The following is a 17,065-nucleotide window of genomic DNA, read 5'->3' on the forward strand; positions in this document are numbered from 1 at the left end:
AAGAAAATTAGCATTCAAAAAGTCAACAATAAGATATCTTTTAATTAAATTTTAAACAATGCAAATCCATTATTTCAAAGGAAAACACATTAAAACTTCGCTGAGGACAAGTTTTTTTACGATTTCATAAAGCAAAGGAGCAGTTTTTCATTTACACGGTTTTAGTGGTGATAAAATATAATTAAAATATTTTATACCGACTGTATCTCTGGCTTTACGGTTAATGTGGCTCGCTTTTAGGAGTGGGCTAAAGCTTGAAATACAACGAGGTGTTTTCCTTTCATAAAAGTACAATAATATTGATGTGTATTATTTTTTTTATATGTGTGAGTGCTAGTGTGTGTGTGAGTGAGTAGGTATGTTTGTGTGTATGTGTGTGTAGATCTCGATTGTATTATGTACACTAGCAAAGTAAGCAAAGGTATGTTTTGTTTTTGATTCGCTATAAGATGATACATAAATTAATAATGTAATAATTATGAAGCTTTTTTATAGTGCATTAGAATATAAATAAAAATAGATGTACAGTAATTAGAACAAAAATATGCACGTTCATACTCGTAATACAAAAGTTCTTTTTTTACAAATCATAGTGCTTATTTTTCAACCAATTGTATAAATCAATATTTTTTTGTATTAAAATTCGAAAATAGAAACTGTTTAAGGTTCTGTGATGTGCCTCTGTCTTAAAGCACTAAACGTAATCAAAAATGTTCAGTTTCAGAATTAACAATTCTCCAAGCGTGTTTTATTTTGGCGGTGTAATAAACTTGTAGGAACTAGATTTTCTACTAAACGTTTTTACTGGTCGTTTTAGATGGAAGTGTTGTGTAGTACAAGTTTGTGAGTATATTTGAAAAAAAGAGTATTGTTTTCTAATGTTTACGTGAATTTCGCGGTTTATTTAAATCTGATCCAGATCTGATAACTTCATCATCATCATCATTTTAGCCTATTGCAGTGCACTACTGGACACAGGCCTCCACAAGATCTGATAACTTATTGTTGAGTAATCTCTGATAACGCATATTTAGTTGTCTATTATTTCGTCTACCTACATTGTATTACTTGTCGATGTAATTGAAGTCAGTTTTTTTCGTTTGCGAGGAAACACAATTATTTTAAAGTCGGTTAATAAAATAATTTACAAAAAAAACTAAAGTGGCAAAACAAAGCGGGTAACATAAGTGTAAAAAAAATTATATAAACCGGCTAAATCGAGTTCCATCAGCATCGTGATTCCTCGTAGGCACAATTTCGTGTGTCTCATTTCAATGTCCTAATTCCCACGAGAGAACTCATCACCAGACATGATCCTAATTCGGAACATCCGCTTACCTATCTCACGATTTCAATTGAATATTTGGTTAATTTAGGTTTATCGTGACAATGATTAATTTAATTAGACGAACTTGAATTATCTGGATTTTTATAAGAATTAGCCTTTTATTAGTAGTTAGGTACTTATGGTTTTCCCAATCTTGGACGCTTGTCATCAATTCTTTTTCTACTAAACTTAAACGCGAAGATTTTTTTAATACAAATATATAGTATATTTTACTCTTCTCTTTGCTTCGGTTTACGTGGGTTCGATTCCCGCTTCAAGTCTGAGTTGATATATGTGTATTAACTGACAAATTATACATTATTGATTTGATAAAATGTGTGGCTATATTAGTCGGATGCTACCTACAACACAGGTATTAGATTGCCTACCCTAGAGTCAGACGAACGTGTATGTATATTAAATACTAGCTGTACCCCGCGTTTTACCTATTAATTAAAGAAAAAACGTACTTAAATTAAATATAGTCTATTGACTTCCTCATTAAATGGACTATTCTAGACAAAAACAAAATCAATTTAGACCAGTAGTTTTTTTTTTTTTTTTTTTTGATATCGCAGGGTAACCCATTTACGGGTGATATCCAGGATGCCCGGGTAGGCATTCCTAGACCGTATGTCGGCTTAGCACTTGGGGGTGCACTACCGACCAAAACCCCTGAGGGAGCCTTTAGCCGCTTTAATTGGAGGGTCCCGGATCTGCAGGCAACAGGATCCCTCCAGCGACAGGCTGGCCTGATAGACCAGTTCCTTGAGCGCGTTTAACTAAATAAATAATTTCTTTAGCTTTAAAATATTTGTACAGATATATTATGTATTACATAATTATGTGGTTTAATAATAATAACAATGTTCATTTATTTATTTCAGATTTACATCCATTAAATTGATAGTAACATATGAAAACTTAGAAGCTAATGTTAGTATAAAACACTCTAACACAATTTGGTTTTTATGAATCTGCACCGACCGATACATCAGTGGCGAGTTCCACCGGTCAACAAACACATTCAGCATTCCGCTGAAGGAACCGATGGCAAGAAGAAGCCAATTAAGGTAAACAGCGTACGATTTACGTCAAATGCATCGAATAATGGTTAAAATCTGTATCTTAATATTTAACTACCCTTCAAATTCGAGCACTTTACACACTAACTAACCAATTACCTTCAAAGGTAATCTCAATCTCCGCAAAAAGGGACGATTAATTCAATAATTAAAGCCGACAAACGCAGACACTTCTATTTCACACCTGACTTCGTTCGCAAAGGGTGCACTTAAGGATTGAATTTTTAATCATTCTTTTTAGGAACCGGTTAATTTTTGGAAATGTTTCTGTATTATATATAAGGCGATGTTTTAAATTTCTTGAAAGCTTTTTTTCTTTTTCGTTTGAACTTCAAAGTATTATCAATAATACTAGGCGAACATAAGTTGGTAAGATGTTAAGCAACGCGACGTGGTACAATAACATGTAATATTTTCATGTGATTTAAATAAAATGAACAAGTTGACCGTAGAACATATACGTTGACTTCTTATCATCTAAAAAGTTCTAATATAAAACCATTTTGATAATCAGTAGTTAAGTGCCTAATGTAATTACGATAATAAATCTCGAAAAAATTCTGAGATATATTGAAAATCGTCGGCGAAATATCGAGATTTTCAAAATTATTATACCGGTAAGTTTCGTACATGCAAAAACCTATCTATCTTTTTTATATAAAACTAGGTCAGTAAACGAGCGTACGGCTCACCTGATGGTAAGCGATTACCGTAGCCTATAGACGCCTGCAACACCAGAAGCATCGCAAGTGCGTTGCCGACCCAATCCCCAATCTCCCCAGGAGCTGTAGTCACCTTACTCACCAACACGAACACAATACTGCTTGAAAACAGTATTATTTAGCTGTGGTCTTCTGTAAGGTCGAGATACTACGCCAGTCGTACATAGTTCATATAACATAAAGCTAATGCTTTAAAGCGGTAAATTCTCAAGACGGTACATCATATATGTGTAGTTTTACATTTCGAAATATTATAACTGTACACAAATTTAATAAACTGGGTGTGAACGTAATGCAGCTATCTTTTCCACGTCATTTCTAACGCCATTTGCAACACGTCAAGGCGCGGCGTGCTGAGCGATTTCCGTATTGAAGCGATGGAATTTTTGTTTAATTTTACATACCATATTTTCATAGCATTATATCACATTAGATTGTACCTTGGATAACACGTTGAGCTGTCGGTCCCGTTGTTATCGATGTTCCCGTTGATATGATGATATGATCGTTACTTATATTGGAGAATATATCCGCCAACACGGAATAGAGCAGCGTGATGGATTAATTACCTTTCTCGATCTTTTTCAATATGAACAGAGGCATATGCCCAGTCGTGGGATGTTCCAAGATGAATCAATCAATCAAATTTGTATTTATTTTTCTGTCTACTAGGAGTCTGTTTCTTTTAACTTTGTGTTATAATTTTCTTCAATTTATTAAATTTTTATTATTCTTGAAATTGGTAACGCTTACTTAAAATAATTTTACTAACAATTTATTGCTTTTGTTTTTAAAATAAGATACACATTGTATGACAAGTACACACAAAATACACTACACACAAAATTTTATGTATGGACCTTTAATAATTGATTGGATTCCTATCGATTCCATAATTTTAATTATTATTGAATAGACGTTAACGACCATATTTCTACTTGTAAAATTTATATAATTAAAAATATAGTTTTATTGGTTTTAATACTCATACAACGTTATAAATGCCCTAATTTGTTATAAATACAATTATTTATTGATATATACTCGTATATTTTTATAATGAGGTAGACAAACAAGCGTACGGGGGGCACCTGATGGTAAGCGATTACGTAGCTTTTAGACGTCTGCAACACCAGAAGCATCGCAATCACGTTGCCGACCCTATCCCCAATTCCCCCCACGAGCTCTGGTTACCTAACTCACCAACAGGAACAACAATACCAACACTGCTTGAAAGAAGTATTATTTAGCTGTGATCCATAAAGTCGCGGTACTACCTCAGTCAACTGCTCCATATTTTAAGCAGGAAATTTCCTGCTGTGCCCTACCTCGGGTATTTTCAAATAACGAAATGGAAAATACGCGCTACAAATAACCGTCAGTGGATTTTAAAGTCAATTTATACACGTTAAGGTGCGGTTCAGACGATTTTGCATGTAATCTTTCCACTGTCATAGAAATATTGCTAACCGCAAACTTTTATTTGATGTTACAAAATGAAACCACGCGAAGCAATATATCGTGAGTGAAAATTATTACGTTAATGATACTAAAAGGTTAGTGTTGTATTTTTCATAGTTGAGAATTATTAAAAACTTTATATATTTTAATTACTGCTATTTTTTAAGTTTTAATTTAAGCGTGGGACTCTTTTTTCATATAGGGGAAGGATCAGAGCTTAATCCACCACGCGGCTCGACTACGAGTTGGCAGATTAGTCCCTATGATGAGTGACGATCGATATCAGGTGTCAATGATAACAACCGGGACCGACACATGGGTTTCTATAATATGTAACATTACTGTTAGTATAAATGTCTATAACATTTTCCTCGTAAATAGGTACATGTGCTGCTACAGTTCCCCAACCGAGGCATACTATTACATACTACTGCGTCTTCATACTTTAAAGCCATTTTTGACAATGTGTGTTGGTTTATATGAATATAATATACAAAAATTAGCTCCCTACTAAAATAGTTGTGATTATGACTTCCTTGAGAATGATGTAAATTCACTGTAATTTAATAGTATCTGTTCTGTTCATAACTACGTCTTTAAGTGTTAACATTGTAATATTATAACTTTCTAGTGTTCAAAATTAAAATAAATAGGTAAAAGTGAAGTATTTTAATTAATAAGCCTAACAATGCAGCAAGAATCTTAAAATATTTTTTTATAATTGGGACAATAGTTTTAAAGTTTAATAAATACAAATTTTTAAAGTTTCACTATCACAAAAACACCGAACAGATTTACTTAATCAAAAGTTTATCAATCATATAATACCTATACATCCTTCATATACTATTCATATAGATTCATAAGTAGCATATAAATTGAACTGATCGTGAAGACGTCAGTTTGTCAGTTAACGGCTACATGGAGAGCATCTTCAAGCTGCAATCACGTATCGGATGTCGTTTATTGAAATCTCAGCCCTTGTTATGTAGAGTAATAAAGCGATAGACAGTTATGATGAATTTTATTAGTAAGACCGTGGATTACTTCTACTTTCTTTGGAGTTTTATCGTGATATATTTTCTTCTTCAATAAACATGCATATAATTGAAAAAGTAATGTCTTCTTCTTTTTCTTTGGCTTTAGCTCCCTTGCGGGATTGCCAGTATCAGAGTAGATGCTTCAATGTTGTGAGTGTGTGTGTGTCTGTTGTTCATTAAGGAACTGACAAGACTGACTTGGCTATTTATCAAGATCTCCCTCAATAAATATACATATAATTAAAAAAAGTATTTTTAAAGTCACGCATGTATATCGTGACGTTGTGACAAACCAAAGAACGAGATGAAATTTCACCTATGCGATATTAATTTAAACTAGCAATACCCGTGAGAATAATTCGCACGAAATAAGTATAATAATTGTAAATCATTTTGACGTTTTTTTCAAAATTAAAAGCGTCATATGTATAATTTTAATAATTAATTAATTTATAGAAACAAAAGCAATAATAATTTTTTTAGTTGTGGATACCGTTAGAGCAAGTTATTATCTACAAAATGATATATATAATTTATGTGAAGTAATTGTGACGTTTTTTTTCTAAAAAGGGAGGCAAAGATCTTAATTTTTGGCGTATTAATACTTTAAATATTTCTTGCGTTTCATTATATCACTAAAATTTTTAGCGACAAAGATTGTACTACTTATGTGTTTGTCTATTTATGATTTTTAAAAAAAACTACTTTTTTATGTATGATTAACTTCATCATTTTTTTAAATTATAATTTTGTGCTCAAATTAGAAAAGTATCATCAAATTTTATATTACTAACATCAATAATTATCTCAATATTTAATATAAAAAGATATACCCTACAATTATAACGTAACACATTACAAACAAAACTCCTAAAAAAAAATTAGGCACTAGCTTACATTTCGAAAACCTTAGTAAGGCAAAGGCAGTACCTTAGGCGTTTAGTCTGTATATAGCTTACTCTGTACACTGAGATGATTGTCACAGATAGGTTGAGAGGGCGTAAGTTCGTAAAGTTTTACGACCTCATCCGACATGAACCTCTGTAATACATTCCATAACGTGGGGAGACTTCTGTTACTGCATGAACACAAGCCTATCAAGACCACTGATTGAATCGTCACTGTGCGTCAGCAAAATGAGGATTATCATATGTGACATTTATTTTTGTAATTCTATTTATCCGTGTATCATGATGAAATTCAAATCTATACTAACTTTTTAAGCTGCAAAGTTTTCAGGAACTATTGTTTGGCATTGAAAAATTCTTTATGTGTTTGATTTTGATTTGTGTACTTTTCGAGTATGGCTATGGGCTATAAATTATATAATATATGTATCTTTTTCGCAAATTAACGCGGTTTAAATGGCGGCGCACCGCTATTGTTTATATAAGTACAGTAATAAATGTACAATAAAATCTTACATTAGCTTTTAGTATGAAGTAATTACTATTACTCTTTACACATAACGTGACATAAAATAGCCTTTAACCTTACAACTCAAAGATTTTGAGATTATATATTTTATTAAATATCTACACCACTAACACAATTTGATAATAAGTTTTCGTTTTATATCTGGGTTGCCTGGAAGAAATGGCTAATTAGCCATAAGTCCGCGCATTGTGCTTCACTGTCTGTAACTATCTTTATGCTTTTTTTGCAATATATTTGTGGTGTACAATAAAGTATAAAATAAAAAAAAATTATACAAAGAAGAAAAAAACATTAATTACATTAAAACCTTCTTGATGAAAGTCCTTGTAAATATAAATTTAGCTTCAATAATATGAATCGCTAAATCTAAGTCATAAATCACATCAAAAGTTACAATATTTAGTAAAATTAAAAAGGGTTCAGATGATCTTTCTATTTTATGAGTATTCGTTTAATGAGGCTTAAAGTTTGAATTTTGAAATATTTTATTTAGCTAACGCTAACGGCTCGTGAAAGGGTAAGATTAATTACTGGCATTTTTGTTCCCAAACCTTCGAAAATACAACTTTAAGAAGGGATATTTGATAGGTTTGTAACGCATTTCCTTTAAAGTAAAGCGAGTAACATGAAAAAGTTATAAGTATCAGTTCATAATTTAGAAATTTTTCGCCAGTATGAGAAAGCTTGAAAACGGTTAACGCACTATTAAGGAAAAAAAGCCAAAAAACATGGAAACTATTATGACGAGATCAATACAGTAAAATGCAGTACCTAACCGAAGTAGTCGATATTGCTTAACGTATTTTAAAGCTGAATCTGAAGTAAATAGTAGTAATAGGAATATATTGTTACGTGTTAGGGTTCGAAGGATTTGGAGAGAAAGACCTGCTGACTCTTTTCAAGACTTTATTCACTAGCACTACGTATACGTAGTAGTACGTATTGAGTAGAGAGTTTCATGCGTGTGTGCGGGTCTTCCTGACAGGCCCGAGGGTCTGTCCGGGTACGGGCCTCGAGGTTACCCTCTTTACCCGGGCTTTCTTCTCCGGGGCTTCGCCTCCGGGGTCATGTCCTTTCGGCCCTATTGGGCCAGGGTCGCAGTGCCCTTGGGTCATCATAGTCTCTGTCTTTGCGTGGTTTCAATGGTTGCCGCTAGATGGCGCTAGTTTCTTTGTGTGTCCTTAACAATATATAAAACTAGATCCTTTGACACAAAACAATTTTATAATTTTAAAACGGTGTTAATCTAGGTCACCTTTTCAGGTACAAACACCAATAAATGACATTCTTAGCTTAGTTAACTCACGTGAGTCCTCAAGGGTCACTGTAAATTAATGCTTGAGAATTTTTAACAGCTTACGAGCAATTTAAAGCCATCAGTTATTGATTAAAATTCAAACTTTCAATATCAACTACTTGGTATACTTTAAACACGCAAAGAATTTTCCCAAATCCAAAAAATCTTCTGTATCAGTTTTAAGACATTCGATAAGATAGCAAAAGAGATTTTACGCTTCAGCCTGTAATATCCCACTGCTGGGCGTAGGCCTCATTTACCATGTAGGAGAAGGGTCAGAACTTAATCCATCACGCTGCTTCAATGCGGGTTGTCAGATATATTGCCTATGAGTAACGATCGCTATCAGGTGTACATGATAACAACCGACCGACGGCTTAACATACTCTCCGAGGCATGGTGGGAGGACCCACAAGGACTGCACAAACACCCAGACCACGGCAAATATCTGTATGGCCAATACAAATGTTTGTCACATGCGAGGACCGCAACCGCCAGCGCAACAGCCACAAACCAGTGCTGTGACCGTTGCGCCAACGAGTCGTAAAATGAGTTTTAACCTAAGCTAGGTTTTTGAATTACGCGTTAAAATAATAATAATCGAAGCTTCACTGAGCGCGTTGATCATTATTTTTCGTTTAGTAAAATTTACATATTATAGGACAAATCGAGTCATTTAAATAAAAACAGTTATTGTCTATTTTCAAATCAAATTTTAGTACTTATGTATTTTAGTAGGTCTAGGTTAAAATAAATAACCAAACAAATAAACAAAAGTTTATTTAACTTCGTTAATAATATAAAGTAAGTCAATATTTCTTCGAAAGCTCTGTCATTTTTTATTAATACATCTTCATTTATCTAAAAAACGTCATTATCCTTGAACGAATATTGTTTTTTAAGTTATAAAATGAAAAACGTATTTTCAAATTTATTACCATTTCATTCAACGCTAATAAAGTCCCGATTCGGATTTTATATTAAAATTCAAAGGGAAGATCTCTTTGGATGAAGATTTTCATAGGATACATTAAAATCTGTTTCTGCCGTTTCGTTGTTTGAATGCTTTAATTTATAAAATATAGCGGATAAATCTATACACATTGTTTTGAAACAATGCTATTTAAGTAATTATATATATTAACAGTTTTAGTATAAATATAGCAGTAGGATAATAATTCTTAAAAATTATGAGTAAAACTGTTTGATGTCCTTACACTTATCTTGTTATTGGACTGAAATTTTTGTAATACTTGCAATTTTCAAGTGTCAAATTGTATTGCTAACAATATATAAGGAACTACTTGTAAATCAGACATTTCTGCCTGATATTTTATTTATTGATTTTCATATTTAAGACTTTATTGCAAGTTTGAAATTATAAATGGACATATATATATTATAACTCAAAGAGGTGTAAAAGTGGCTTTATCACTAATAGAATAACTCTAACAGACAACCTCCAAAAATAGAGAAAACTTTGTGTCAATAAATATCTAAATAACGAAGCAAAATCAAATACCAAAAGTCATGTCTGAAATCCGCTAAAATTTTATCAATTATACCACACGATTTGTCCGTTGGGACGGCAATAACAAGTCCATAAACCGTTTTTACTGCCTTTGTTCGAGTAAATGTATGTAGGTTTCGACTTTTTAAACAATGACCGTATTTTCGCTAAGAAAGACTGATATTTCTAAAGATGTCGTCGAATGGTCTAACGGACGTAATGGGGATATATTTTAAAAGAAAACGACGTTTTGAATATATTAGAACGAGTGTCCGTAAATCCTTTGAGGATTTTTTGACGGCTGTTATAAATCGGATTATGCGAAAACGTATCAGGAAAAATAAACGTTGGAAATTTTTGGTTTCAAATACCGGTTATTTCCTGTTTTTTTTTTTTTTTTTTCGTAAGAGAAAACCGTGTAATTAACAAAGATATTAAGTTTGTATTTAATGTGCTAAGAACATTTGAACACTACTTTTTAGGTCCATCTGTGTATAAATATTTTACATAGTAGTTCACTTTAATAATCTCCGTTTATACTCTGTCTTAAAATAAATACATAAATAAATAAACAGCTCTCAGTCGACAGCCTCCGAGGGAACAGCCAGTCAGCTTTTCGTCAAAATTTAAAAATTTTCAATCTATATATATAAATGAATGTTTGTCTATATGACCTTTATAGAATCGTAAACTGTGCATTTGATCGTGTCATGATTTTCAGCAAAGGGTTGTGCATGAGCCCACAAAGGCTCCCGAGTTGGTACGACCAAATAAATTAAAAAAAAGGCGTAGCAATGCGCGCATAGTACAGTTAGTCCTATATAAATAGAAATAAATCGCTAAAATGTATATACTACAACAACGTCCTAAGAACTGCGCCGAATCGACTAATAGAGCAAGGCAAAAGATAAAAGTAGGATGAGACCTTGGTCTATAATTGTTTCTTTTTTTTTTAATTCGTTATTTTAGTTTAATTAATTTACTTTAATGTTATTTACTAGAAATTTATCAAAGTGGAAATTTATTTTATTTTTTGTGATATTTTTTTTATTGTTAAAAGAAGATAAAATTCAAAATCATAATTTATATCCCAGTATAGACTCCTCAACAGCTATCCAATGCGTGATAAATGAATCTGTGTCAATATGCAAGCAATTTGAAGTGTGCAGATCCAGTGTTCATAAGCGATTATTCTATTTACGAAATTACTCGCATCGCACCTAATTTTGTACTTCAAACAAGATAGACTTTGAAATTTTTAGACAAGACTTGGTAATATATTTGAATTACAGGTTGTTATTGATTATTGTAATGTTTTGACTTTATCTATTTGTTTTATATAGTGGTATTGTTGTTTAGCCCGATGTATGTATAACAAATTAACATATGCCAAGTTTCGTCACTCAGTTAAATACTCTAGTTTAAAGAAGTTTTAAAATTAGTTTAGAACTAATGTACGATTACACAAGCAGAGACATAAGAACATTCCACAGCAATCATTATCAATGAAATTTTAAAATATAGAAAAATTATTATTATTTTTTAACCGACTTCTCTTTACTCAATTCGACTGCATATAGGTATATATATATTTTTTATGTATGTTCAGAGATAACTTCGTCGTTTATGAACCGATTTTGATAATTCTTTTTTTATTGGAAAGGAAATACCCCAAATGTGGTACCATGATAAGGACACCAGGATCTGATGATGGAATCCCAGAGAAATCGAGGGAAAACCCTCGAAAATCGTAGTGACAACTAGTGCGTTTGATAATTTTTTTCGTCTATTTACGTGGTATTGTTTACGTGTACTTGTCGATGTAATCGAAGTCGGTTTTTTTCGTTTGCGAGCAAACACAATTATAATTAATGGCCTTTTTAGTAAGGGTGAAAATATCAGTCTCATCGTTCCCTAACCATAATCAACAACTCAACTCAACGATAGATTCTATTCTTACATAAAATTTATGCAATGTTCATTGATAGATACAAATCTTATTTGAAAAGTAATATATACTAAAGAATATCACAAACAATATGACCAAGTAGTTTTTTTATTATTTAGCACTCTATCAAAAATTAAATACAATTTAGAAATCCACTTCTATTTGTACAAAGCTCTGAAGTACACACGTAACTATTTGACATCCTCACTCGTCCATTCCCTGTTTGCACTTTGAACGATGACTCCGTATATCCTTCTCATCATCCTATACTTCACAAGTGGGATAGGAACAAGCTATGGAGACAGAAATAGAACCCAACCATGCTACGGCAACCAAGCAAATTACGATATGCAAAAAGCTATGGGTAGTTGGTACGTTGTGGCTCTCATCCCAGAGACAGGTTTCCCGAAGTTAAAGAGGATATCTTGCTATAAAATGGATGTGAGTGAAACAGATGAGGTAGGAAGTCTTTTTTTATACCGGGTAGTGGCACGCTTGCGTTATACTGGTATATGGGTAAGATTTTGCACTTATGTTTGTGTTAAGAATGACTGGCTTACATATACTTACAATTGTGAGGTTTTGGGTATCGTTATAAGTTGCGATATTTAATTTAAATTGCATGTTTTACTAAAATTTATTTTAAATTAAAATTTAACTTATAATAAATTAATTATATTTATAATTATTATTATGCAATATAAATATATTAGAATTTTCGTAAGCTGTAGCGACTTATTATTTATCTTTTTATAATTTCTCACACATCTACCACCACACACTAAAACTGTCATATTTATTTTTGGTTCACTCTCACCCTATATCACTATCACCCTTATATTTTTATTTTTTTTTTTGTAATCTTATTATGACCCCAGATACTATATCTCAGGCCATAATTAATTAATTACGTCGTTTAATACAACTCATAGGTAAAATCAGCTTTGTACAGTTGAGTTGTGAATATTGTAGGTAGATAGATTATTATTGTATTATTACCCGACTGCCAAGGAAGGGTTATGTTTTTCGCGCGTATCTTGTATGTATGTATATTTGTATGTAATATTCTTTACTACCTCATATTTCCAGAACCACTGAACGGATTTACATAATTGAGGTATCGTTAGATTTGTCTTAGCTGCCCAAGTGTTCTTAGATAGGTGACATTAAAAAAATCAAACATGGCGGCTGCGCGAAGCCATTGTAGTTAATGAAAAAAAAATTTTTTCTCGTATACTACAATATGGGTATCAAATTGAAGGGCACAATACAAGGATTTTAAAAAGGTATATCATGATTATTATTACCGTAATACTAATAAAGAAATACAATATTAAAGTTTAAAAAATGTGGATTTTGCTCTTTCCTACGCCTATGCCATGCCAAACTCGCCTTCTAGGCGACGATCAACTTCGGGGTGTAGCCTTTCTAATAAAATACAATGGTTAAAAAAAATCATACAATTAAAATTACAAATAAAAATTAAAAAATGTCACACCAATTTACAATTACATTAATAAAATCAATAACAAATACATAATACCAAATACAAACAAATAATTTTAATAATAATTTCATTATATTAAAACTAATAGTTGTTGACTTAAGCAGTCACCTATTTGCTAAAGGTCAGGCTTACGTTGCTTTGAGCAGAGTGAGATCTTTCTCCGGGCTTGCTATCAGTTCTCTTGACTCAAAAAAATTACTTAATCAACCACATGATGTAAACTGTTGTAATGAATTGAACCGATTACGTAATTTGTCTGACTAAAAAGACATAAATAAAATAATAATTAATACGGGTTTTTTGTTTTTTTTTTTTTAATTATAATTTTATTATTATTTAGATCTACTATAGTGGCATTGTTGTTTATTATATTAACTAACACAGCAAACAAACTTATAAACACATTTATGATAACATTGCTTTAAAACAAGCATAAACAAAACAGAACGCATAATATTTTTATATTAAGAATTCCTAGCTTAACTCACGCCATTAACAAACACTACAAAATTTTCTCATTTTATTGTAAATCTTTATGTGCTCACTTATTAACATACAACCTCTTTTCATAGGCGGGATTAAGATGGCTTATAAGCAGGAAAATCGAATCGCCAAATCAAGAAGTGGTACAGAAGATCAAGGGAACTATCGTCAGACAGAGATATCACTCTGAGACACCTTTTGATATTTGGTCGAAAGCTATCACGGGGATCAACGGGTGTTTCCGTCAGTTGTTCTCTTTAGGAACTAATAAAACTAATATATGTAAGTGTCTTTATATAAGTACACCAGGATCTGAAATAGTCATTAATGCTCATGCTAAGAAAAGACCTTCTTTTTTTGACACATAAAACAAAATTAATGAAGTCATCGTCGCATACCAATACTTACAATCTGGTACACAATAGTTTAGCCGGTTCTGGAAGAGGATACGCCAAAATTGAACTACCACTTCTAAGTTTTCACTTCCTAGTCGATCGAAGTGTCCGTTGCGAGTTGACGCATAGTTTCCCTACCATGAATAACTACGGTTATCACACATCCATGATAACGACCAGTAATAGTAGTAGCACTGTAGTAAGTCTTCTCGATGCGCTATCCGAAGTCGGTGCGATAAAAAAAGTAAAGTTGCCCGGAAGAGGTTGCCAGTTTGCAATAAGGCTACCTTATTATACATTTCGCGTTAATTTCTGTTTATAAGCTGTTTTGTATTGGTAAACTTTATCCACCCTGAGTGGGATCAAATCCGGGTTGAAGAAATTTCGAATTTATAAAATACCTTTTTTATTAATTAATAGTTTATTTTCATTTTACGTTCGGGTAACTTTTAATTACTTTCACAAAGAGTTTATATATAAAGTTATATACTTGAAACATAAAACATTGACTGCATTAAGCCCGAAAAAGTACACAAAACTAATGAACATAAGCATTTGTGTTTTACAAGTAAATATTGAAAAGATTTCTTGAAGGTAAAAATTACATTAAAGGTTTATTTATTTATTTTTCAATTACAGCTGACGCAGAGAACTTGGCGACATATATGCAACTACATCTAATGGACACTAACGACGGAGCCGGCCCGTACTTGGTTCAAATTTTATGGGGGAAATTGATATCCGCTGTCATTTATCGAAGAGAAGAAGTAAGTCGTATGTCTACTTACAACCAGATACATATTGAATTATACAATTATACAATTTAGATAATTATATCCTGATTGTTTGACAGTTTTTATATATTTAGCGTTATGCGTTACAGCTTTTTTTTTAAACAATGAGCAATCTTAAACAAGATATATTTTTATTTTTTTAAATTATACTGTTTGTCAAATATAATAACATAAGCCGATGTTATGTTCAGTTTAAAAATAATTAAATAATAAGTACATTTAATTTATGATGACGATTCAAAACTGCCTTTGAATATAACTTGAATTAAGAGTTTTTTACATTTTTTAAAGATTTTCTCTCCTTAATTCACTATAGAATGTACAATTTATTATTTACACATATACATATAATAGATAATTTTATTTCAGGGTGTGTCAATGGAACGCTTGGAACCAATCCACAAATACATTACTGACCTAAAAGGATACCAGATGCCACCGTTGATCTGTAACAAACCCGAAAAAGAAATCAAGCCTCCAGCCTCTCATAGACCTTAATTAAATAATACAACAAATGGTATATAGAGAATTTATTATTCGAAAAAAGAAAATGCGTATTATATTGTTGATAGCTAATTAATAAAGTAGCTTTTGTTTTTTTTTTTATGTTACGACTTGATGTTTTTGTTAAATTTATTTAATTATTATTTTTAAGCTCGTTAAATAATTTTTAATTTTCATATTTCTTAGTCATGCAATTAATTACAGTCACCAGTAAAAATATTTTACAATGCTTGTTTGAATCGGTTGATCAAATAAAATATCCCTAACATACTAAAAGAATCGCATATCTACCTAAGTATATTACATATAATAAAATAGTAGGAAAGTCAAAACTGTACATTGAATATTTTTTTAAAGAATATTTGTGGTGTGATCTACAATCGATACTGAAGCCAAAAATATAGTTTTTAGAATTTTTGTCTGCTGTCTGTATGTATGTCCGGGATAAACTCAAAAAGTATTGCATGGATTTACTTCAAATTGGGCACAAATATTATTAAGAAGTCGGGTCAACATATAGGCTACATATTATCACGCTATCACCTACGGAAAACGAGCAGTGAACCTTTATTTCTTCAACACATTCTGTAACAACGTGAAATCTAACGACGCATATTTGAATGTTGTTGTTATTATGTTAGTAACCATGCTATAAGCTAGCTTCACACTAAAAAAAATATACACACAAAATAAAGTCATTCTGTAGTATATTTAGTATCAGCATTGCACCCGTGCGAAGCCGGGGCGGGTCGCTAGTATCTAAAACTTGAAAAGTAATTTAAAAACTTCAATATTTATACTGCTTTTAAATTAACATCGCAATAGATTCCAATATAAGCTTCGTTTATAGCTAGCGTCCAGTTTTTAACAAAGTGTTGTTCCTCACGCTACCATAAGCACGATACACGGCCAAAACGACTAATAAAACGAAAACTACATTATTGCATCCTAGACCAATAAATATAAGGGTTTTGTTATTTAGTTTTGTATGAGGTCAATTGGATTTGTTTTAATTTCGTTCAATACTGTATTTTAAGGGTAAGTTTACGTATTTGGTGATAGCATTTGATCCAACACCCAAAGCAATTTGTAAAATCGAATATTGGTAAAAGAGATTATATGGTCAATGAATTGACGAGAATTCATTATTCAACCAGCGTTGGTATTTATGGGTCAGGAATTGTAATGCTATGTTGTAGACTATGGAAAAGAATATTGTTTTTTATAACTTTCTTTAAAGATTAACAGCGGAGTTTCTTGCCGAATCGTCTCTGCAGAATTTACATTCCGAATCGGTGGTAACTTCACTTGTAACCCTAATTAAAATAGTTTAATTTATAAAATAACGGTCGAAGGTGGTTTGGAAGCTTATTTGATTGACTGCGGAAATATAGATATTGTATCTTCGTAAAAATAGTTACTGTCGATTTCAAATACAAATAATAAGGCTGACGAAGAAGAAAAACAATTATTTTGGAAATATTATTCAAATTTCAAGGAAAATTCGACATTTTATTTTTTTGATAAACAACTATAAAAAAATATTATGAATATT

The 17,065-nt window shown here is 31.7% G+C and overlaps 1 protein-coding gene across 3 annotated transcripts; it reads left to right on the plus strand.

Annotated features, from left to right (window-relative positions):
* Window positions 1-12,022: 12,022 nt before the first annotated feature.
* LOC123663846 lies at window positions 12,023-15,734 on the plus strand. 3 transcript variants are annotated; one of them, XM_045598481.1, is made up of 4 exons: window positions 12,023-12,286; window positions 13,907-14,099; window positions 14,852-14,979; window positions 15,376-15,734. In XM_045598481.1, the coding sequence occupies exons 1-4, from the start codon at window positions 12,065-12,067 to the stop codon at window positions 15,502-15,504; spliced, it is 672 nt and encodes a 223-aa protein (XP_045454437.1). In that variant the 5' UTR covers window positions 12,023-12,064; the 3' UTR covers window positions 15,505-15,734. The 3 variants fall into 3 exon arrangements, with proteins under 3 accessions (XP_045454437.1, XP_045454438.1, XP_045454439.1); XM_045598482.1 differs by having other exon boundaries at window positions 14,852-14,976; XM_045598483.1 differs by having other exon boundaries at window positions 12,023-12,268.
* The last annotated feature ends 1,331 nt before the right edge of the window (window positions 15,735-17,065 follow it).

This window comes from Melitaea cinxia, chromosome 21 (assembly GCF_905220565.1).
Source record: "Melitaea cinxia chromosome 21, ilMelCinx1.1, whole genome shotgun sequence".
NCBI classification, from domain to species: domain Eukaryota; kingdom Metazoa; phylum Arthropoda; class Insecta; order Lepidoptera; family Nymphalidae; genus Melitaea; species Melitaea cinxia.